Raw genomic sequence first — 23,882 nt, forward strand, 5'->3', positions numbered from 1 at the left:
AATTTAATGATACTTGAGAGTGCTTTACAACAGTTTAATCTACTCAGGGTAATTATCTGGCTTACATTCAGCAGAATTTGGCACAAATCGGTCTGTATAATGGGTTGTGTTCTAGCTTTTTAGACATTAAGGATTCAGATATCTGTAAATAACAGTTACGTGAAAAGCGTGTTCAAGAGGTTGCGATGACACTAATGTTGAGTTATGCGCCCTTTAGCAAGCTAGCTTTCTCAGCCTCTGTTGCCTGATGTGTGGAGCGGGAGCAGCAGCAGTCATAAAGCAGGCACATAGGCTTTCGGTGTGGGGACTGAATAGATAAGAGAGGAATGCAGATGACAAAGTCTTGCTGTGTTCTCCAGGTTGGCTTTGAGCTAGTAGGTTCAAAAATTCTCCTGTCTCAGCCTCCCAGGTAGTAGGACTTGACACTTGGTTCCACAAACATAAGGCATAGCCTATGTATCAGCATTCACTGCTATTAGTATGTACGAAAAATTCCTTTGCGGAGCTCTTTAGCTTGGGGATGAGTATCTTTTTGTTTAATATAGTTTAACCTAAAACAGAAGATTTTATGTCTCTTTTTTTGGTGTGTGTATAAATAGAAAATTCCCATGTTCTTTATTATGGGCTTTCTCTGTTGTATCTGAAATCATATTTTAGTAATATATTATATTCGCAAAACAGTGGTGGTAGAGAAAACTGTGTCAACATTCTGTTAAAAAAAAAAGAAAGAAAGAAAGAAATAAAGAAAATAATCAAGTTAGAAAAAAGCCATCCTCAGCCAGGCAGGATGGTGTAGGCCTGTGATTCCAGCACCCATAAGGCTGCAGAGCAGCTGCACATTCAAGGCTGGTATAGGCTATGTTGTGAGGTCTAGAGTAGCCTCAGAGCAAGTATGAGCCCCGCTCTTAGAAAAAAGTCCTGTATTTTCAACTCAGGAAGTAAACATACCAGCTCCTTTAATATACTGACTGTCCTATATCCTTTGGAAGCTACCAGACACTGGGACAATGGCTCACATTTCTTGGTGGGAGGGTCCCACTTTATTTCTGCCAATGTTTCTGTAGTATGTGCATGGCACTGTGGTCTCCTGTACCTCTGGCAGCTGAGCGATCGGTTCACTCATCACCCCATGTCTTGGCTCATTGTGTCTGTCTTCATCTCTAGGATGATTGAGGAAGGTGGGAACAAGCGGAAGACCATGGCGGAGAAGAGGCAGCTCTTCATAGAAATGCGTGAGTGTCCTGGGCTCACACACGTGGGACACTGTGGGGTTTGTTGTTATTTTTATTGAGTAATTTTACAAGTTTTTGTTTTTCGAGACATCGTTACTCTGTGTGTCCTGGCTATCCCAGAATTCATTCTGTAGACCAGGTTGGCCTAGAACTTAGAGATCTGCCTGCCTTTGCCTTCCAAGTGCTGGGATTAAAGGTGTGTATCACCACTGCCTGACTAAGTAATAGTTCTGTCAGTTAGAATTGTATGTTGGAAACCTTAGACAGGGAGGAATGAGAGTTGCAGAAGCATGGAATTGGAGGACTCACAGCTCAACATGGGTTTTACTTGAATTGATTTGAGACTTGAGTTGAGGTCTCTCTCTCTCTCTCTCTCTCTCTCTCTGCCCTCCCTCCCTCCCTCCCTACCTCCCTTCTTCCCTCCCTCCCTCCCTCCCTCCTGAGTCTCACTATATAGCTTTGGGTAGCTAGGAGCTTGCTTGATACCCCAGACTAGCTTGGAACTCACAGAGCTCTTGCCTGCTTCTGCCTCCCAAGTGCCTTGAATTGCTTTCTTAGTTAAGATCATAAAAAAATAAGGCAGACATATTATATGGAATACCTGTGACTTTAAGTCATGCCTACTGATTAGAACTCTTTCTGCAACTGTTGTTGTCATAAGCTTACAGGTGATGATAGTGGTTAATAATTAATACATTATATAAATTACCTTTTACTAGAGGCTAGACATGCAGTGGAGAGAACTAAGCATTAGAATAGCAGCACTATTGGAAAACCAAAAAGAAAGAACTTTATTATGTACTTAAAAATCTTCTGATAAAATTATATTATGATATTAGAAACAAAACCAAACAGTTATGATATTAGAAACAAAACAAAACAAACAAACAAAAAACCCAAGCATGGCTGGGAGGAATGGGATGGTTCCCAATATTTTGTTTTCTTGGACGTAATACAGACCACCTAACACATGTTGGCTCTCAGGTTCCTGTATAGGATTGGTCTGAATTAGTCTTTGTAAGCCTTTTAAAGGCATTTTATGAGTACTACTGTACAGCTGGGTGTGGGTGTGGCCAGGTGCCTGCCATGCTAGCGCTTAGAGGTGGGACAGAAGGGCTTCATCTTAAGTGGAATGCCTATAATTCCAGCATTTGGGAGGAAGAGTTAGGAGAATAGTCATTTTGAGCCAGACTGGGCTACGTGACTAGACCTTGTCTCACAGCAAGTCAGAAACAGGAAAGCTGAAACAACACAAGAAAAGATCTAGACTAGCACTTGCACATTGTTTCCAGCAGGCTTGCTGATGCTGTGCCTGGTGTCACCTTGCCAGGGGTTTTCTTTTCTATTCAGTGCCCCTCCCCTCACCTGTGACAGGATTTATCTCTGTAGCCCTGTCTGTCCTAGAACTCTCTGTGTAGACCAGGTTGGCCTTGAACTCAGAGATCTGCCTGTCTCTGCCTCCTGAATGCTGGGATTAAAGGCCTGTGCCACCACCATCCTGTCTTTTTTCCTTTTCTTTCTTTTTTTCTTTTCTTTTTTAAGGGCTGGGAATTGAACCCAGGATCTTGTACATGGTAGGAAAGAACTCTACCACTAAGTTATAACCTCATATATGATGCTCTCTTGATCAGATGAGTCAGACAAAAAGGGAAACAAACAAACACAGCGATTCCTGCTGGGCAGAATAGATATCTGCACATAAAAAACTGTGGGGTTGGGGTGGAGTTGACCCTGGGAATGACTGAAGTCCTGTAAAGAACACACTCACTCTGATAGATAAGCCTCGGATAAATTATCATTCTCTCTCTGTGTGGCTTTTTGAACATCCTCACTTTTGTTATAAGGGAAGTTGCATTGGTTTCTACTCTGGGATACTCCAGCCTCATTCCCAGCACCACCTACGATACAGAATAATTACCTTTGCTGATGTCCATATAGATAGCTCCCTGGTGTTTAGCCTTAGTACATAGGAGTATCTCTGAGGAGTTAGGTTAATTTCAATAATCTTCCTCAGTTTGTTTTATTAGCCTTAATGCTTAACTTTCTATTAAGATAGCAGTCCTGTTTTTCTAGACAAGGCCTATGTAGGCCGAGCTTGCTGCTCTTGTGTCTGCCTCCCAAGTGCTGAGATTACAGGCATGTGCCACCATGCCCAGTGTGACCATTCTAAAAGAGAACTTCAGCTCTTGTTTTGTAATTCTCCTTTGCTTTCCCTTTCCTTGTCGGTGCTTTGTTTGTGGTGCTGGGGCTCAAACCTAGGTCCTCTTGAGTGGTGGGCAAGCACTGTAGCACTGACCCACACTTGGAGACCCCTCCTTTTTTTTTTTTTTTTTTTTGTTTGTTTTGTTTGTTTTTTTCGAGACAGAGTTTCTCTGTTGTAGCCCTGGCTGTCCTGGAACTCACTTTGTAGACCAGGCTGACCTTGAACTCAGAAATCTGCCTGCCTCTGCCTCCCAAGTGCTGGGATTAAAGGCGTGCGCCACCACCGCCCAGCTTGGAGACCCCTCCTTTTCATGACCTAGTGTTCTGGTGAGCTGAGTGGGATGTAAAGTGAATAAGTTGGGAAAAAAAATGCTTAAAAGACATTAAAAAAAAAAAAAAAAACAAAACCCTGGGGCTGGGGATGTAGTGCAGGGGCAGAGTTCTTGTCCAGAGTCTCCAGGTTCAACAAGAATGGGGGTGAAGAAGCTCACGTGACAGCCGTTGCCTCACCATGGCATATTCTGTTTAACCTTTTTATATGAAGACTAATAAATTCTATTTTTTTAGGGCTTTATACTTCAGTTTTGTTCCTCCCCCTGCCTTGCGTGTCTGTAGGAACAGGTGCATGTGTCTGTCTATACATGTGCGTGTCTGTGTGTGGAGGCTAGAGGTCAATCTGGTTGTTGTTCCTTAGCTTTGGCAGAGTCTCTCACTGGGACCAGAGGCTCAGAGATTACAGGTTAGCTGGCCAGTGAGCCTCAAGGATGCATCTTTTCTCTGCAGCCTTGCACTGGAATTACAGTAGTATATGCCACCCTACTTCCCATTTCACTTTACTTTAGTTCCCTTTACTGTGAATGAGATGCATTCTTTTTGGTTACCCTAGAATTTTGTTACCCTATCAATTAAAACAAAGTTCAAGTTTATTAATGTTTATAACTTCATTCAAAGTCATAGAGGTCCATTAGGCTATTGTAGGGTAACTTCTTTATAAAGTATGTGCCACCTTTTCAAACTTATCTTTTAAAACTTTTATGATCAGTTTTTAGAAAATACAGTCCATTTGATTATTTAATTTTTCCTTGCCATTTAAAAATATGCATAATTTGAAAAATATGCATATGTGTGTGTCTGTGTGGGTACCAGAAGAGGGCTCTGGACTTCCTGGTACAGTAGGCACACACAGTTGTGAGCCACCTAATGTGGCTGCTGAGAGCTGACCTCTGGACCTCTGCAAGAGCAGCAAGTGATTGTAACTGCTGAGCCGTGACAACAGTCCCTAAATGCAGATATCTTAAAACATAAATCTAGGGAGAGCCAGGCTTGCGCCTTTTACTGTTTCTCTTTGTGAGTCATTTTCCCCCCCTAGTTCATTTACTTAGGTGGTTACCTTTGAGAGGTCTTGATTTCAGGGCTTCATCTTTTCCCATGGTTTTAGCCCTCCTGCCACAGGGAAAGACTTCCTTGATGCTCACCTGTGCTTCTGCTCTGTTTTATGTGGGTAAGGGCAAGCCACAGCATGCGTGTGGAGGTCACAACGTGGGTGTCTAGAGCCAGGTCTCTCCTTCACAGTCAGGCTGTTGAGGATTAATACATGATTAACCACTTCAAGGGCCCTGTGCTACTATTCTTGTGAAACATTTTGACATGCTTACAATAGTTTAAGCAACTCAGACACAGTGTTATATGAACTCTGTGTTTTCGTCCATTTTGTTTATAATAACACACTATGCAGACTAAGTTATAGAGGAGCATTTATCTTGGCTCATGCTTCTGGCTTAAGTTGCAGGGCCACATCTAGAGATGGTCTTCTTTCTGGCAGGGTCCTGAGGTGGCTGAGGCACTCTGTGGAGAGAGATAGGGTTGCTAGTACGGTGTCTTCTGCCCCCCCCACCCCCCATATGTCTGCTTCTTCCTCTGGTGGGTAATAGTAGTAGTTTATTTATTTATTGCTTTTAAGTAGGGTCTCACTCGAGCTCATGTAGCAATCCTCTTACCTTGGCCTTTGTTTATCTTATGTGTACGTGTGTGTACCACATTTATGATTGGTGCCTGAGGAGTCCTTAAGCCAGCATGGTATCTCTCAATACTGGAGCTACAGTTGGTTGCTAGCCACTGTATTCAAATTCTAGTGAAAGGAAATACTTTTTACTTTTTTAAAAGTAATTTTTACCTTTTTTTTTTTTTTTTTTTTTTTACAAAATTGAGACAGGGTGTCTTTATTCAGTCTTGGCTGGTCTGGAACTCGCTATGTAGACCAAGTTGGCCTTGAATTCAGAGATCTGCTCCTTGAGTGTTGTGGTTAAAGATCTGTGCTACCACACTCAGCAGTTTTTACTTCTTGATAGGAAGATGCAGCCAGCTGTTGTGCTCCATGCTTGTAATTGCAGCTCTCAGGAGGAGGAGATCCTAAGGTTGAGGTCAGGCTGGGGACTTACCGAGCTCAAGGCGAGTGCTACTTAGTGAGATACGCTTGAATAAAGAACGGCCTGGCCCTGCAGCCTACCGACGGACGCCACCGAGTGTTCCCCTCTCCAAGTTCTCTGGCTTAGCAGAAGACAAAACCGTTGGCAGCATCTTGGTGTGCAGTGGGCATGTGCAGGGTGTGTCTTTCCCTTTCCTGTGCATATCACCATGGAGCCACACTTCAGCATGCAGCAGTGGGATGCCCAGCCATGCAGCTCAACCTTTTACCATGTCCCTTCTCAGGTGCTCAGAACTTCGATGTCATACGCCTATCAACGTACAGAACAGCTTGCAAGTTACGATTTGTACAGAAGCGGTGCAACCGTAAGTCATTTCCTAGCTCTTCGGTGGGCAGATAGGGCTCCTAATATTATGAAATTTCAGTATCTTCCAGGCATATCGTAAGGTTAAATTCTGTTTGCTTTTTGTAAAGAATGTATTCTACTATTGTAGAATTATATGTCTGCATATGAACATGTGCACACACGTGTGGATGCTCAGAGGCCAGAGGCAGAGGAGCCCTTGGAGCTGGGGCTGTAGGTGGCATGAGTCACCTGACATGGGTCCTCTGGAAGAGCAGTAGATGCTCTTAACCACTCAGCCGTCTCTCTGGCCCTAACTCTGTTTGACTGAAATCTTACAAATTTGTCATTTTATTCCTGTGTCCCTTAAAATGTTTAACAAAATTGATAGTAATGTTGCTAGAATGTGGATTTTTTATTACACTTTTATTTAGTGTGTGTGTCCATGCACGTGCACATGTTATAGTAAATGGAGGGCAGAAGTCAATATTTAGGAGTCATTTTTCTTGTTCTACCGTGTGGGTTCAGACACCAAACTCAGGTCCTCAGTGTTTGTGACTTTGCCTTTACTCTCCGCACTGTTGAGCCTGCCCGCTCACTAGCACTAGGGGTTACTCACAGGTTCTGAGATGACCTAATATTAATGTGATTTAAGTGGGAGAAAATTCTTTGTACAAAATTAATATAGTTACTAGCTTCTGAAAGAAAGGCCTTGATATTTTGATATATAGATACAGTGAAAATTGATTTTTTTGAATAAATTTAGTATAAATTTACTATAACACAAATCAGCTCATTTTAACAAGTACCTGTTATGTGGATTATAAAGTATGTACAGATATGTGTACACACACATATTCTCACTGTGAAGATGAGCTGCTATGCTTTTCTCACATGCACATGTGTTAGTGAGAGCCTGGCTTGTATAATGGTAAGCACATTAGCCTAAGAATTGGAAAATCTGTTTTAAAAGACGGAGTTTTACTATTTATTATAAACAAGTGACTCTAGCAAGTCATTTTACATATGATAATTTCTGTCAGATGTTAAGACTTAAAAATCCTTCCCATATACATAAATAAATAAATATTTAAAGGGGGGTAGGGTGGGTGGAGAGATAGTTTAGTGTTTATGAGCACTGGTTGCTTTTGCAGAGGTCTTGAGTTTAATTCCCAGCACCTACAATGGCAGCTCACAACCATCTATAACATCAGATCCCATGCCTTCCAGTGTGCAGATAATGTACATGCAGATTAAAAAAAAAAAACTTATATAAACAAATAAATACTCAAAAAAAAAAAAAAAGAATTAAATATCCTGAGTTTGGGGTGTGGTGTTGCACACCTTAGAGGCAAGCGTCTCTCCTTGAATTCAAGGGCCAGCCTGGTTTACATATCAAGTTCCATGCTAGCTAGGGCTAGCTTCATAGTGAGACCATATCTCAATAAAAAGAAAGAACAGACTTATAAATCCTAAATTCTTAGAGTTTATCATGCTGTCTTAGGCTACAGCCATGTTTTTTTCATTGTCATTTTCCAAAGCATTAATTTTCAAATTATGGATGATGACCCATTAAGTGCTTCTCAAAGTTGCTTTGATGGGCCATAGCCAATGTAAAGTATGTAATACAAAAGAATGGAGAAAAAGAAGCAACCAGAGTGCGTACAGCTAGGGAGGTTTAAAAAAAGTGCTTACGAAACCTCTGTGTCTCTAGATGTATGTGTGCATGTGTGTGTGCAAGAGAGAGGGAGGGAGAGGAAGAAAGGCAGAGAGTGTGATTGCCTGGTATTAAATACATCTGTGGGTGAGTGTGGGCTGTGGCCAGAGAGTTTGAAAAGTACTATCTTAGAGCATCTCTGTGAACATTTTTATAATTTTTCCCATAGTTATTCTTGGGAGAGTGTAGTCTGTGTGTATAGTGCTGTGATCCTGAGGGCAGATGGTGTCTTAGTTACCTTTCTGTGGCTGTGCTAAGATTCAGTGACCAAGACAGTTTATAGAAGAAACAGTTTGAGGCTCCCAGTTTCAGAAGGTGAGTGAGTCTATGTCTATCATGCTGGGAACATGGCAGTAGACTGGCAGACATGGTGCTGGAGAACAGCTGAGGGCTTAACATCTTGATCCACAGGCACCGGGCAGGGGGAGCTAACTGGGAATGGCTTGGGATTTTGAAATGTCAAAGTTCACCCCAGTGATGTACCTCTTCCACCAGTTAGATTTCTTCCATGTTGGCATGTCTGTTGGTATTGTTCTTGTTCAGTCTTGTTTAGGCAGCCATGTTGTTGAGATTTCATGGCATAGCTTTCCTGTCATGGGTAGAAGGCACGTTCTCACAGCGGATTTCCTGGTCCTCTGACTTGGAGTCTTCCCATCCCCTCTTCTGTGTTCACTGAGCCTTGGATGTAGGAGTTGTGTTGTAAATGTATCAGTTGTGGCTCACTTGTATTCTGCAGTTTGATTGGTTGTGATTTTCTGTAATCAGGGTCTTTGTCTGGCTAGACCCTGATGCAGGCTGTGCAGGACTTGTCCAGATGGAAAGGTTGCCACATACCTGGCCTTTTACATAGATGGGGTTTGGACTCAGGTCCACAGTCAGTGTTCTTACTCACTGGGCAGCCATCATGACCAGCCCTTGGTTTTGTTTTGGTTTTTTAACCCCCTGAGTCAAGGTCTCTTGTAGTCCCAGCTAGCTTGAAATTAAGTAGCAGAGGATAACCTTGAACTTCTGATCCTCCTGTCTTTATTTTCCATGTTCAGTGAAAAATGCCTGTGTATGTGTTCTATACTTGTGTGCAGTGAACCTGTACATGCATGTGCTCATGCCCACGTTCGAGTACCCTGAGATCAGATGACAGTGTATTATCCCCAGTCACTTGGCATCTTACTTTTTGATAAAGTGTCTATCACTGAATCAAAGCAGGCCTTGACCTCATAACAGTCTGTTTGCTGAATGCTAGGATTGCAGGCGTGAGCCACCACACCCAGCTTCTTTTCATTTAAAAAATGTATATGTATACGTATATATGTATGTATATGTATACACATACATTTTTGAAGCACAAGAGTTTATTTAAATTTGAGTGAAAATCCATTGTATTCTATTTTCCTTTTGATTGCTTATTCCTGAATGGCTTGTCAGGACTCTTGCAGTTTTCTACCTTTCCCCATTAATGCCAGCACCAACTGTTTCCACAGATGCTTTATCCAGGTGGAGGGAGCTTCTGCTTCCTTTGTCATTTGAAGTCGTGTCTTCTTAGTAACTGTTCTTCTACGGTGATATCCTTTCTTTTGATGGTGGAGGTCTGGCTGAATCCTCTCAGTCCTGGCCCCACATCAACAATGTGCTAAACAGGCTTGTTTGTTTGTTGTTTTTTAAATGTTTTATCCATATTTTTTATTTATTCAAGGAGAAAGGTAGATGCAGGGAGATAACTGATTTGCTCAAAATACAATTTAAAACAATTTGCTTAAAAACAAATTTAAATTTAAACAAATAGATTTGAATAAACTTAAATAAACAAATCTAAATAAATTTGTCTGTAGGATACATTGTTCAGAGCATCTAGTAGGCTGCACAGCATGGTGGAATTATACTTAATACAGTTTTACTTCTTTTTTAGGGCCACAGAGAGGACAATTTGCGATGTAAAATCTTGCTGAAATTGCCAGACTAATATTACAAATAAAGATGATATAGGATGATGTGGCAAATTGCTAAACAAGCTGAAAATTGGGCTGGCTCAGTGGTTAGAGACACTTGTCACCAATTCTGATGGATGACCTGAGTTTAACCCCCAGAACCCATGTGGTGGAAGGAGAGAAGCAACTCTTAAATATTGTCCTTTGACCTCCATACATGTGCCCTTACATATGCACATCTGGTACATATCTACCAACAGCCCCACGATTCAAATAAATAAATGTAACAATAATTTGTTTTAAAAGGGGAAAAATTATTATGAGTAATTCTTTTTTTTATTAGAATTTTTTTATTATATATTTTCTTTATTTACATTTCAAATGTTATCCCCTTTCCCGGTCATCCCCCCATCCCCGTATTCCATCCCCCCTCCTCCTGTTTCTATGAGGGTGTTCCCCCACCCACCCACCCTCTCCAACCTCCCTGTCCTGGCATTCCCCTACATTGGGGTATCGAGCCTTCACAGGGCCAAGGGCCTCTCCTCCCATTGATGCCCAATAAGCCAATCCTCTGCTAAATATGCAGCTGGAGCCATGGGTCCTTCCATATATACTCTTTGGTTGGTGATTTAGTCCCTGGGAGCTCTGGGGGGGGTCTGGTTGGTTATATTGTTGTTCTTCCTATGGGATGCAAACCCCTTCAGCTTCTTCAGCCCTTTCTCTAACTCCTCCTGGGAACCCTGTGCTCAATCCAGTGGTTGGCTGCGAGGATCCACCTCTGTATTTGTCAGGCTCTGGCAGAGCCTCTCAGGAGACAGCTCTAATAAGTAATTCTTTATATATATTTATATATATTTAATTCTCTCTATATATTTATATTATCAGCTGATAGAGTCACAAGGGTCACTATTTACAAAGATTCAAAACACCAATTACTTAATACAGGTGGTCAGCCCTATTCTGATGTTCTATATTCTGTCATACGATGGGTTTCTTAGTGTTGGCTAAAGAGTTTTATTATTTTAAGCTTAAAAAATGAATTGATCAGTTTAAATATCCTTTAAAATTGTTGACAGTTTCTTTTCTTTGATTTAGTTCATCTTGTTGATATCTGGAACATGATCGAAGCTTTCCGAGACAATGGCCTTAACACCCTGGACCACACCACGGAGATCAGCGTGTCCCGCCTGGAGACCGTCATCTCTTCTATCTACTATCAGTTGAACAAGCGCCTTCCTTCGACTCACCAAATCAGCGTGGAGCAGTCCATCAGTCTCCTCCTCAACTTTATGATTGCCGCCTATGACAGGCTCGTACCTGATCACTTCTTTTAAATCCCGCCCATCTCTTCATCACCCCCTTCCCACACTGCCTTGCTAACTTGTCAGCTTAGAGTCTCAGTTAAGGTGAATTACTCAGTGTAAGTCCTTCCTGCATCCCGGACAGTCACTTGCTGCCCTCTGGCGTGCCCCAGATGGAGCTCTGTAATAGATGCCATAGATGGGCCTCACCCACTTGAGTCCCACTGTCTGGTAGAAGCATAGGCACTTTCACAGACCTGTTCCTCTCCCCAAAGAGTGAGAAATGCTTAAGCTTTGTGCACGCTGATGTGGCTTCGTAGTTGACTTTAAGGCTGATCTTTCTCTACTCTGTAGCACCAAATTCCTTTGGATTGAAGTTTTCTCTTCATAAACTCTAAGAATCTATTTCGGACTTTTTCAGTTTGAAACACTGTGTAGTAGACTTCATAACACGAGCAAGAAACTACTTTAGTGTATAACAATTAAAATGGAGACGATTTCCTCTACTATAAAAACCAAAGCAAAACCAAGCCAAACCAATCCTAAAGGATGGAATGTTAAGAAGTGGTTCTGACCCAGGAACCAAGCACTCCTATTTCTTCTCACTGTTGTTCTATTGACCACTGGGTCTGCATGGTAAATTCTCCCTGCTTCGTTTTTTTCTCTTTATGTTGAATTTATACAGTATTAAAATGGTAATAGTTGCATATTATAGTAGCAGAAGTTCAGTGAGTTAGTGAGAAAGTATGGTTAAAGCCAGGTCACACGTTAGGCTTTCCCCAGAGTCATAATATCTTTATGTGGCAAGTTGGGTATTTTACCCATTTCATAGAAAATTATTTAAAGAAATTTGAATTTTAAGCCGGGCAGTGGTGGCGAATGCCTTTAATCCCAGCATTTGGGAAGCAGAGGCAGGCGGATTTCTGAGTTCAAGGCCTACACAGCCAGGGCTACACAGAGAAACCCTGTCTCAAAAAACCAAAAAAACCAACCAAACAACAACAACAACCCCCCCACAAAAAACCAACAACAACAACAAAAAAGAAATTTGAATTTTAAAAATAAGAGTCTATAATAGGTAAAAGTCCCAGAAACATAGAGTCATTTTTTGTTTGTTTGTTTTTTTTTCGAGACAGGGTTTCTCTGTTAGCCTTGGCTGTCCTGGAACTCACTTTGTAGACCAGGCTGGCTGTCCTGGAACTCTCTCTGTAGACCAGGCTGGCCTCGAACTCAGAAATCTGCCTGCCTCTGCCTCCCAAGTGCTGGGATTAAAGGCGTGCGCTACCATTGGCCGGCCAAGTCATTTAAAAAATAGGGTTATGAATCCATACCTTAGTGTCATATGAAGAGTCATGTTCTATGATCTAGAATGCTTGGTAGGAATTGTTACCCTTTGTAGATCTCATCATGTCCCTAATCCAGCGATCCAGCCAGTTCCAGGCTTACACAATACAAATCAGTTCAATAAGCAATTTTAAAAAATATAGTAATAAAAATTACCTTACTACTTGAAAGGTGAGTGGGGATTAAAAACTCTGACTCTGGGCTGAGGAGGTGGCTCAGTTTTATGAAAAAGTGTTTGTGTTAAAAGCAGGACCTCAGCGGAACCCCAGAGCCAACTTTAAAACGTCAGCTTTTGTGGTGCACAGCTGTAGTTTGAATCCCCCCAGTTACACAGAAAGAAGGGCATGGCTGCTTGTGGCCGTAACCTCAGTGTTGGCTTGGTTAAGACAGATGGGTGTGGAGAGCTTGCTGCCCAGCCAACCTAGCAAAGCTTTGAGCTTCCAGTTCAATCGGACCCTTTCTCAAGGCAGGAAGGTGGAGAGTGACAGATGTCTCCTGATGGCCTCTGGCTTCTGCATGGACATGCATGGCCTCACACTAACATACACTCACTGTGTGCATCACACACACACACACACACACACACACACAGAGAGAGAGAGAGAGAGAGAGAGAGAGAGAGAGAGAGAGAGAGAGAATTTATCAGAAGAAACAGAGAAGGCTGGTGGTATGTAGAGCACCCTAGGTTCAATCCTGACTGCCAAAAGAGAGGAGGTGGGTGTGGGAAAAGGAGGAAACGCGTGACTGGACGAGCAAGCCAAACAGAACTGGCAGATGCTGAGAGGAGCTGAGGAGAGGAGGAGAGTGCTGTGCTAGAGGGGAGCTTGGTGATTTTCAGATCAATATGGATGTCAGAATATATTATTCACATCTTTATTATTCAGATCTGTATATGATAAGAATCATTTATCTCTCCAGAAATTCAAAATTGGCTTCTTTGTACTGGAAATAAGAAAAGATCCGATAATTTGAATTTTGTTTTTGTATGTCAGAACATTTAATGTTAAATCCTTCACATTTCAGCCGTTTTATTGAATGGCACATTTATTACTTAGGCTGGGGAGTTCCTTTGATATGTAGATTTCCTAATTACTTATTTTAGTTGAGTCTTTCCTACTTTGTATTTATAATTCTTCAAGGTTATAGATTGAATTTAGTAATTAATTAGTCTTAACTTCTTTCACCTCCAGATTTAGTTAGTATTTTTGTCTAAATTATTTCTCAGTGATATAGTAGATGATAAAACTTCCACACAGGTTAGGAACAATTGGAGTTCTGGATTTTGTTCCTTAAGTGAATATTTTCTGAGGATTCATGTTTTTTAAATGTGAGAGTTTTAAGTACTATTTGAGAACTTAAACATTGGAAAGTACAGGTGTCAGTAGGACCGAGTGAAAACCACGGGGATGAGTGGAAACACTGACAAACTCATTTTTATCCTCATGGTCCCTCACGCCCCAGGAGCTGATGTTCTGTGGTCTGGTCAAGATGAGAGGCCCACGAGACAGCAAGGAAATTCATGCCCCTAGCATACAGAGATGGCGGGGCTGCCTCACTTCCTGCCAGGTTTACATTTTACTTACAACCCCCTTTCTGCTTCCTGCCTATGTGTTAGTTTAGTGTCTTAGATACCAGGCTGAGAAAGTCTGCGATATCAGGAGTCTGCAAGGAAGCCAGCCCTGTGCTTCCGCTGTAGCTAGCTCTGCCTGTGTTTCCTCAAGCTACTCCTGGCTTAGTCCTCTGTGTCAGCTTTATCCTTGGACTGACTTCAGGAAATGCCTGCTATCAGCTACTACCAACCCTCTTCCTTCTATGCCTAGGTAAAGGGAGAGAAAGGGAGGGCCAGAGCTTTAGAATATCAAACAGAAGTACCTGAGCTTCCTCCAGGCCTGAGTGGTTGGGCCAAATGAGTGCAGGGGTTATGTCTTACACTTAGACTGTCAGTATGTGTACTCGTGGGGTCCATGGTTGTTGAGTCCTTACCCTGACTGTCTGATTTCATATGGTGGGCGGTGGATAAACTAGGTATGCAGCGAGTGAACAATTACATGGCTCAGTGCTCATTGCCACGAAGCTTCATGTATGAAGCTTGTGGATCCCTTTGTCAGGAAATGGCCCAAGTGCCCATCTGTTCCTGACACTTGAAACCTGAGAGTCATACGTTGTCTTTTCCCAGAGTCCACATGTAGTCAATTACTGAGTTCTGTCATTGCTATCTTTTGATTATCTCTCCAGTCTGTGTACCTTCTGTGGAATCCCTCTTCTCACAGCACTGCCTGAGACCATCACCAGCCTTCCTGAGCTGCCGTTGCTTTTCAACTATTATTATTACTATTATTATTTTGCATGTATGTTTTTCCCTTCCTCTTCCATTCATTCATAAATCCATGTGCCCACTGTCTGCCCCAACAATCTGAATACTGGCAGTAACTTCTGTTTATTCTTGTTTTGTCTGGTCCCATCCCACTGACCTGTGCCTTGCAGGTAAGTAGGATCCTGATTTGCTTTATCACTTTCTCCCTTCTTAAAAAAATGAGTTTTTCAAGTCTGGCCTGGTGGATGGCACTTGCACATAAACACAGCACCCAGGAGGTAAAGCTTGGAGGATTAGGAATTAAGGTTATTCTTTGCTATGTGGTGAGTTCAGGGCCAGCCTGGGCATTATTATTTTTAAAGACACGGTCTCATTGTGTAGCCCTGGCTATCCTGGAACTTCATAGAGATCCACCTGCCTCTGCCTCCCAAAGGCATGTGTCATTACCCTGACTTTTTTTTTTTTTTAAAGTCATAAAAAGACTGTTAGGCATTGCAGTTGGTGATAACCCTTAAGATTATTTTATCTTGGAGCTGGAGAGATGGCTCAGTGGTTAAGAGCACTGGCTACCCTTCCAGAGAACCCAGATTCAATTCCCAGCACCCACATGGCAGCTCACAGCTGTCTGTAACTCCAGTTCCAGGAGATCTGACACCTTCATACCAGTGCCCATAAAATAAAATTTAAAAATATATATTATTTCATTTGTATGTCTTTCTCTTTGACCTTAGTGACTGTCGCATGTATTTTTGATTTTTCAAAGCCTAATATTAACTGGTATTGTTATACTTTTCCTGAGTAATGAAAGATTCTAAAGTATTTTTATTTATATCTGTTTATATTATTATGAGGGTGCATTCTTGTTTTGTATGTCTCTAAAACTACACATATATTTAAAGTTCTTTTACTGTTACTATTATTTTGTGTGTGAGTGTTTTTCCTGAGTGTGTATCTGTACCACATGTATTCCCAGTGGCTGTGCAGGTCAGAAGAGGACATTGGATTCCCTGGAACTGGAGTTACTGATGGCTGGGAGCCTCCGTGTGGGTGCTGGGAATCAAACCTAGGACTGCTGGAAGAGCAGCCTGTGCTCTTAACTATGGAATCGTCTCTCCCGGTCCCCAATTTTTGTTTTTGAAACGGTTTCTCTTCAGTAGCCCAGGCTGGTCTCTAACTTGCAGTCGTCTTGCCAGTGTCTCCCAAGTGGTGGGATTATAACTGTGCATGACCACACCTGCCTGCTAAGCAGGCATTTACATTTTTTGTTCTTAAATTTACTCAGCCCATTTGTTTGCACTGTGGTGAATGTGTGCAGATCAGAGGATTGCCTACAGGAGCTGAGTCTCTTCTTCCACTCTATGTGGATCAAACCTGGTTGGTCAGGCCTTTACCTGCTGAGCCATCTCAACAGCCCTAGACTGCTTTTTACAAAATAGCATCAACATCATTTAATTCCTGAGTAAGTTTGTTAATAAGTGTAATGATATCAATTGCAAAAATACTCACCATTCGTTTAATTTGAAGTAGACTTAAGACAGCTGTTAGCAGGAATGACTTCCTTCTGCCTGAAGGCTTTTCTTTGCATGTGTTATAGTTTTATGTATTTTTATCATTTTTCTTTAAAAGTTTTCTTCATTCTTAAAGATATTTTCACTTGGCATGCAGTTGCTGGTAGATAATGGTTTTCTTCAGTGTTTTAAGAATGTTACTTCTTTTTGGTGATTGCTTTTTGAAACAGGGTCTCAATAGGTAGCTCTGGCTCTCCTGAAACTTACAAAGTAGAACAGGCTAGCCTCACCTCACAGATCCACCTGCTTTTGCCTCTGGAGTGCTGAGTGTTCATCATACGCCCAGCTCAGGAATGCTATTTCTGTTTTTATGGCTTCTGTAGAGGTTAACCGGGCATAACCTCTTGGCTTCTTTGATCTTAAGCTGTCTCTTACAACCCCTAAGATGTTTTCAATTTTTTTTTTAACTTTTGTGATATAGCCGTGATACGAGTTTCTTTGTATCCTGCTTATATTTTTTTTAGGTTTTTGAATAGGTTGTTTGATGATGCATGCTTAGTTTTCTCCTTTTATTTTATAATTTTTACAGTTTTCTCCCCTTCTGCGAAAGATATATGGTGTTCCTTCTTATAGCCTTTATATTGCCTCTTACCATCTTTGGTGAATTTGCCATGTTTCCTCTTTGGGGTTTGTTCTGCGCTTTTTCTTCTAGTATATTTTCAGGTACTATTTTCTATAGATGGGTGTCTAACCTACATTTAAGCCTTTTAGTATTAATTCTTTTTAGTTTAAGTATTAAGAGTCACATTTAAAAAATTTTTTTTATGTATTTATTTTGATTTTGGAGACAAGTTTTCTCTGTGTAGCCTTGGCTGTCCTGGAACTCACTCTATAGACTAGCCTGGCTTTGAACTCACAGAGATCTGTCTCTGCCTCTCTGGAATTAAACACATGCACAACCAACTGCCCAGCAAGAGTCACGTTTTTGAAAGTTAAAAAAAAAAAAGGCCAATTCTCTGCAAAATATTTTATCACTCTCTTTTATTCCTTGAATACGGTAAGCTTCATTCTTTTACACTGTACCTCAGCCTACCTCATACCTGGATTTTATATGGTGGTTTTGTATTATTTGTCATTTCTATTTTTTTACGTGTAGTGTCTTCCTATCTGAGTTATTTTTATTTATTATCTGACAAATGTTACATGGTACCATTATTATTTTAATTGTTACTATTTGGCAGTTGAGATCTTGGGGACTTTTTCTCTATATGGGGATACTTGTGTGCTTCTGCCAGGTGCCTGGAGACCCTGGCCATTCAGGACGACCTCTGTTCTAGTTCTGAGTCTGTGATTGCCTGAGGCCCTGACATCCTTTTCATACCACCATCTCTAGGTTGGACTTCAGGGCTTTCCATGCAAAGTGACAGGGGTCCTCCCTCAGAAACCCCAGTCCCTTGCGAGGGCAGAATGATTGCAGATACTGTGGAGTACATAGGCTTGTCTCCCTAGCTTCCAGCAGCTCCTATGTTGGTAACTCTTGTTCTTGTTGGCAAGATCTTGTTCTCCCCCTCTTCTCTCTTCCTTTGCCTCATAGAAGTGTTGTTTAGAATCATCCGTCATTACTTGAAGTCCATTATTTCTTCAAATGTTGCCTCTTATTTTTCTCTTTTTTCTGACTGTTGGCATAATGACTTCTATCTTTTTTCTTTAATGTTTCTCACTCAGTTTCTTTAAACTTACCTCATTTTAGGAAGGGAGCATTAATCGTGATCCCATGATGCCTTGGGAGCTGGCTAGCTACAGCTTATTGCTTTGTCCAGCACAGAGGGAGAAAGAGAGCACTCAGTTGTGCTGAATTACATGACACTCTTAGGAAAGAATTGAAATTCAAAGTCAGATTTCTCCAGAACACATGTCAATTTCATACCCATCAAGTAAAAAAAAAAAAATCATTAAATCAAACAAGTTGGAGGACCATCTGTATCTAATTTATGATGGAGTTATATGAAAAAGTTTTGTGTAGTTTGAAAACCAGACTAGCAATCATTTTAAAGTTGTATTTTTGAAGTTTATTTTGGATACATTTAAAAGATTTCATAGTTCCCTCTTAGTAGTGAATGTTGAAAACAGAACAGTATAAAACTGTGCTTAGCATTCATGAGGCTCTGGGTGTATACATTGTCAGTGTCATCTTCCCTCCCCCAGTGGCAAAGTAGTAACAGCTTACTCTATTTTACATAAAAACAAATGTGTTCCTTAAAATTGGAGCCTTAACCAGAAGTATAGAATGGACATTGCTGGAAACATAGTATCAGGTTCCAGTGTTCCTCATTAGTGATTGCTAAGCAAACCTCAACTGTCCTCTGCGGGGCAGATACTTCACAGTCGAGCACAGTTCATACGTGCATCCCTGCTTTTTCTTAGATATCCTCAAGACAAGAAAAAAAGCCACATAAACCCAGAGTCTTAGTGTGAGTAGGAAAACCTTCTGTAACGGTAGACTTACCTCTTGCGGCTCTGATTGCAGCATTGTTGGGGCATTTCCAGGACACGGTGGAGTGTGAGTGTGTGGTGTTAGCTGTGGATAACTATCCTGAGGACTAGGGGTGGAGGTCTGGTGTCATCACTATATCCTGCTAGACTGGGTGCTACCACTGTGTGCCACTGTGTGCTGTGCTGCTGCTGTAACATGTAAGCTGAGCAACACTGAGTCCCCTGGGAGCAGAAAGATACAAGTGAGCCTGAAGCACTCATGTCTTATCCTGGAGCTGCAGCTTTTTCTCCACAAGTCAGCCTGATGCAGGGAGTGGCAGATGGATGAAGCTCTGAGCACCAGCTAATGTTTCAGACTTTTTTTTTTTTTTGGGGGGGGGGTGTTTCGTTTGTTCTTTTTTGCATTTGTATTACAATATATTTTTAAATGTTGTTAAAGAGCTGGACAAATACTTTTTTCTAAGGGCATTGCTTTTGAGTTTCACCGTGGTTTTTTCCTTACTCTGATGAGAGGAACTCTCCAGATGAGCCTGTTAACGATGTGACTTCACGTCAGAACCCTTCTAAGGCTCTTGTGCCCATCCTTCATCCTCACCTCTGCCTACACCAAACTCCACAAGCCCCCTGAGCTACTTCTCCTTTTTTTCCAACATGCTTATTTCTCTCTTTGTACAGGTAGGTTGCTCCTAGCCCCACCCGGATCCTGCCTCAAGAATTACCCTTCCCTTTTTCTCAGAGTTCACCTCAGCTTTTACTCAGGCTGGCCTCTTTCGATACTCCACAACCACTTTCATCCCTTTGAGGACCCAGTTCTTGCTGTGTAATTGTCTTGGCCTTCATTTACGCAGTGCCTCATTAAGAGCACCATAGTGAATGGATGAACTTGGAACTCTACAAGGACAGAGGTTCTACTTTATGTCTCTGACTCCTTAGTAAGGACAGTGCTGGATTCGTGATGTGACTGAGATGAGAAGCTGCAGGTATCTGATTGTGAGAAAATCAAGTAATATTTGAAATTATTTTACTTGATTAAGCTGTTTGACATTCTTAAGTGGATTCTCAACTTGCAGTTGATTATTGCTTAATCCATTCACTCTGAAGTTTTTAAAATTATGATTAATTGGAAAAATATGAGTTTCTGGAAATCAAAGTGAAATGCTCTTTTAGCAACATTGCATAATTGGACTGGTAACTGTTTCTAAAGTACAAATCTATTTTCATACAAGAAGTATGGTTGGCAGCATCCACAATTGTTTGCTAAAGATGCAGAAACAGTTCATTTAAGTAAATAATGTTGCTGGTAGTCTTGCTTCAAAAATATTTATTAATTTGAATATCAAACTCTTTTTTTTTTTTTTTTTTTTTTTGGTTTTTCGAGACAGGGTTTCTCTGTATAGCCTTGGCTGTCCTGGAACTCACTTGTAGACCAGGCTGTCCTTGAACTCAGAAATCCGCCTGCCTCTGCCTCCCAAATGCTGGGATTAAAGGCCTGTGCCACCACTGCCTGGCGAATATCAAACACTTAATAGATACTACACGACCAGGAAACATCACCCAGGTGAGGTTAGTTAGTCAAAAGATAGGTAGAATTTAAGGCTTTATTAAACTGAAATGAACAGTTTCCCATCAGAGGGCACAGGTGAGGTTTGCAGATGCTTCTGAAGATACCTGCATGTTAAAACATCACTGTTTATTTAGGGAGAGCTGCTGTCTGCCTAGCTGGGCACAGACCTCATAATGGAGTTTCTTCAGTGTTGGTATTAAGAACCCCTTTTAGAAGTCACGTGCAAGGTTTACTGTCAGTCTGTAAATGACGGTGTGTGGGAGTGAGTCAGGAGCAGCCTAAGGTAGAGACTTACCTCGCTCCCTGTGGAGATGAGTGCCTGGTGTAGGCTGCTGTTTGGGTAGAGCTGAAATAACAAGTTTCTTTGCAGCCCTTCATTTTAGTCTTTGGATAGGGTTAATATACACTCTTGCGTTACATTTAAAATGCTGGCCCACAATCAGCTCCCAGCTATCATAGGCCATGTCAGTGAGCTACATGGTTTGTGCTGAAATTTCTTCCAAATTGTGCTTCAAGAGAATTAGTTGTGATGGAAACTTGTATTTTACATTAGAAGTAGTAAACCATGGATGTTTGTGAGGTTTGACCATAAGCAGGCATTGGCAAATGACAGCTGACTGCTCAGTTGTAATAGGATGTGTGTGGTGTTCGTAGGGTAACTCTAGATGTCTGGGAGGAAGGATCAAGAGTGAGCTCTTCCCAGAAGAGTCAGTTAGATGGAGAACATAATCATGGGGTATAGCTCCTGCATGACTACAGTTTCTCTCGATGCCCCTGATTGTAGAGGGAAGATGCCTAGCTTTAACAGAACGTCAGAGAATGCAAGCACCACTTTCTTTGCTTGGGGACAATATGGGAAGTAGCCAAGAAAAATGCTCATGACAGAGAGGTTTAGCAAATAGTGAAGAGGGGGAAGCAAAGGAGTTTTACTTTGTTATTTTGTTTTATTATTATTTTTTGAGATGGGGGGTCTCACTGTGTAGCTTTGTAGACCAGGCTGGCCTTGAACTCATAGAGACCTACCCGGTTCTGCCTCCCCAGTGCTGGGATTTAAGGTCACCACAACTGACTACCTTTAAAGTTTAATGATTTTATGCATATGGATATTTTGGCTGCATATATATCTGTGTACCACACATATATGGTGTCCACAGAAGCCAGAAGAAGGTGTTCAATCTCCTGGAAGTGAAATCACTCGTGGCTGTGAGCTCTGAGTGTTGAGAATCAAATCCAGGTCTTCTGGAAGAGCACCCAGTGCTTTTAACCACTGAGCCGTCTCTCCAGCCCCATGTTTCTTTTTAAAGAATGTTAGCCGGGCAGTGGTGGCGCACACCTTTAATCCCAGCACTTGGGAGGCAGAGGCAAGCGGATTTGAGTTCGAGGCCAGCCTGGTCTTCGAAACCCTGTCTGGAAAAACAAAACAAAACAAAACAAACAAACAAACAAAAACCTGCCCCTCCAAAAAAGTATGTCAATAAGCACTTTGGCAGTAGAAACTGTGAAGTTAAACCTGTGTGATGGTGTGATAAGTCCACATACACACACACACACACACACACACACACACACACACCACACTCTCAGAATGCCTAGCTACATACTTCAAGATTCTCAGCATTTTCCCCAAATAGTTCTGGTCTGTAAATTTATCTCCCTTACATTACTGTCAATCTTGAATACCCATGCTTTTCCAGAGTCTGGCACTTCAGCTTTATTTACATATACCCCGTCTCTTACTAAGTAGCCCATTGACGATTAGATGTATATCCCTCACTCTCAGTAAAGCATGCGGTGCACAGTGGGTCTGAGAATGTGTGCTGGCACAGTGGAGAGAATTGGTCCATGGCTTGTCGGGTGGGAGACTGTTTGGAGATTGCTGTGTGGCTGTCATGGATAAGAAAAATGGTTGGAAAAATGCAAGATGATTTGTAAAGGGACTGTACAGTGCTTGTTCCTGGTGATAGCTGGGTGTTTGGAAATCCTTCTTACTGTAATCTTACCCTGATATACATTATTTTGTAAGTGAGTAAATCATTGGTTAGAGACCAGCCATGGAGACTAGTAATAATCCTAATGAATGGTATTTTAGTTTTGTGTTGATCAAGAATGATATCATTTTTCTATGTCTGAATATAAGGTTGAATCTAGGAGTATTATATGTAACATATAATAGTAAGTTGAGTCAAAGGATATTTAGTATAAAGGATGCAAAATATTTAATAAATATTAGTGTTTCTAAAATGTTTTAAAGATTAGGAAAATGCTGTATAAGTGCTAATTATTAGAATAATTTTTAGAAGTAAAATGTTATAGTATAGGTAAGAATTACTGTTGTAAGTTTATGGAGGGCACATCCCACCTCACTGAAGAGCTGGATGTTGATCCATCTCTTGCTTGTACCTGGGTGCCTGTGTACTTCCTTCTGTTTGCACACATGACGTCAGTTTCTTTTCCATAGCAAGGAATAGATACTATTTTGTCTCTTTGAAGGGAGAAAGTGAGATTTGGAGCCAAAACACACACACACACACACACACACACACACACACACACACACACACACACACCTTTATTATTTTTTGATATTTTATAGTAAAATATTAAGAGAATACATACATACAGTTAAAGGCAGTTTCAAAAACACTTTGGTGATTTATTTATTTTGTTTTATGTGATGGGTGTTTTGCTTGCAGGTATGTTGGTATCATGTGCATGCAGTACCTACAGAGGCCACAGAGGGCTTAAGATCCCTTGGGACTGGAGTTACAGATGCTTATTAGTTGTCCTGTGGTTGCTGGGAGTTGAACCCAGTTCCTCTGGAAGAGCAGTCAGTATTTTTAACAATTGAGATATCCATATCTCCAGCAGGAAGAATTTTTAAATGCTGAGAAAAGTAGGGGTATTTAAGATTAAGGATCATAGTAAGTGTGAGGGAGATGAAGCTCTCATAGAGCAGAGAGATTTGGGAGAAATACAAAGTCTTGGTTTTTCAAGACAGGTTTGTAGCTCTGACTGTCCTGGAATTCACTCTGTAGACCAGGCTGGCCTCAAACTCAGGCTCCACCTGTATCTGTCTCCCCCATGCTGGGATTAATCATGTGGGCCATCACAGCTCAAAATGCAGTCTTTAGGGTTAAAAATGGGCTGGAGAGATGGCTCAGCGGTTAAGAGCACTGACTGCTCTTCCAGAGGTCCTGAGTTCAGTTCCCAGCAACCACATGGTGGTTCACAACCATCTGTAATGGGATCCAATGCCCTCTTCTGGTGTGCCTGAAAAGAGCAACAGTGCACTCATATATATAAAATAAATAAACAAATCTTTTTAAAAAACGTGTAAGCACATAGCTAGCTATCCTGAGCACTGTGTTAATAGTTCTCAGCTCAGGATGTATATCAAAATCATGGGAAGAGTTTTGAAAATAATAGTGAGCTCTAGGCACCTAAGGAGTATATCTAGACATCTTAGGGGAAACCTCAGGACAACCCAGTTACTTTGTTGATTTCCATAAAAATGTTC

General features: G+C 41.4%; 1 protein-coding gene across 9 annotated transcripts in view; it reads left to right on the forward strand.

Moving 5' to 3' along the window:
• The window catches only part of Dtnb (dystrobrevin beta), a 195,132-nt gene that overhangs the window by 19,014 nt on the left and 152,236 nt on the right, over positions 1-23,882 (forward strand). For all 9 annotated transcript variants that reach the window (XM_076942210.1, XM_034513843.2, XM_076942214.1 and 6 more), the window contains exons 2-4: positions 1,165-1,232; positions 6,144-6,224; positions 10,937-11,150. In XM_076942210.1, the coding sequence (XP_076798325.1) occupies positions 1,166-1,232; positions 6,144-6,224; positions 10,937-11,150 (362 nt within the window). In that variant the 5' untranslated portion in view covers position 1,165. The remainder of the gene's footprint in view (positions 1-1,164; positions 1,233-6,143; positions 6,225-10,936; positions 11,151-23,882) is intronic.

This window comes from Arvicanthis niloticus, chromosome 11 (assembly GCF_011762505.2).
Source record: "Arvicanthis niloticus isolate mArvNil1 chromosome 11, mArvNil1.pat.X, whole genome shotgun sequence".
Classification (NCBI taxonomy): Eukaryota; Metazoa; Chordata; class Mammalia; order Rodentia; family Muridae; genus Arvicanthis; species Arvicanthis niloticus.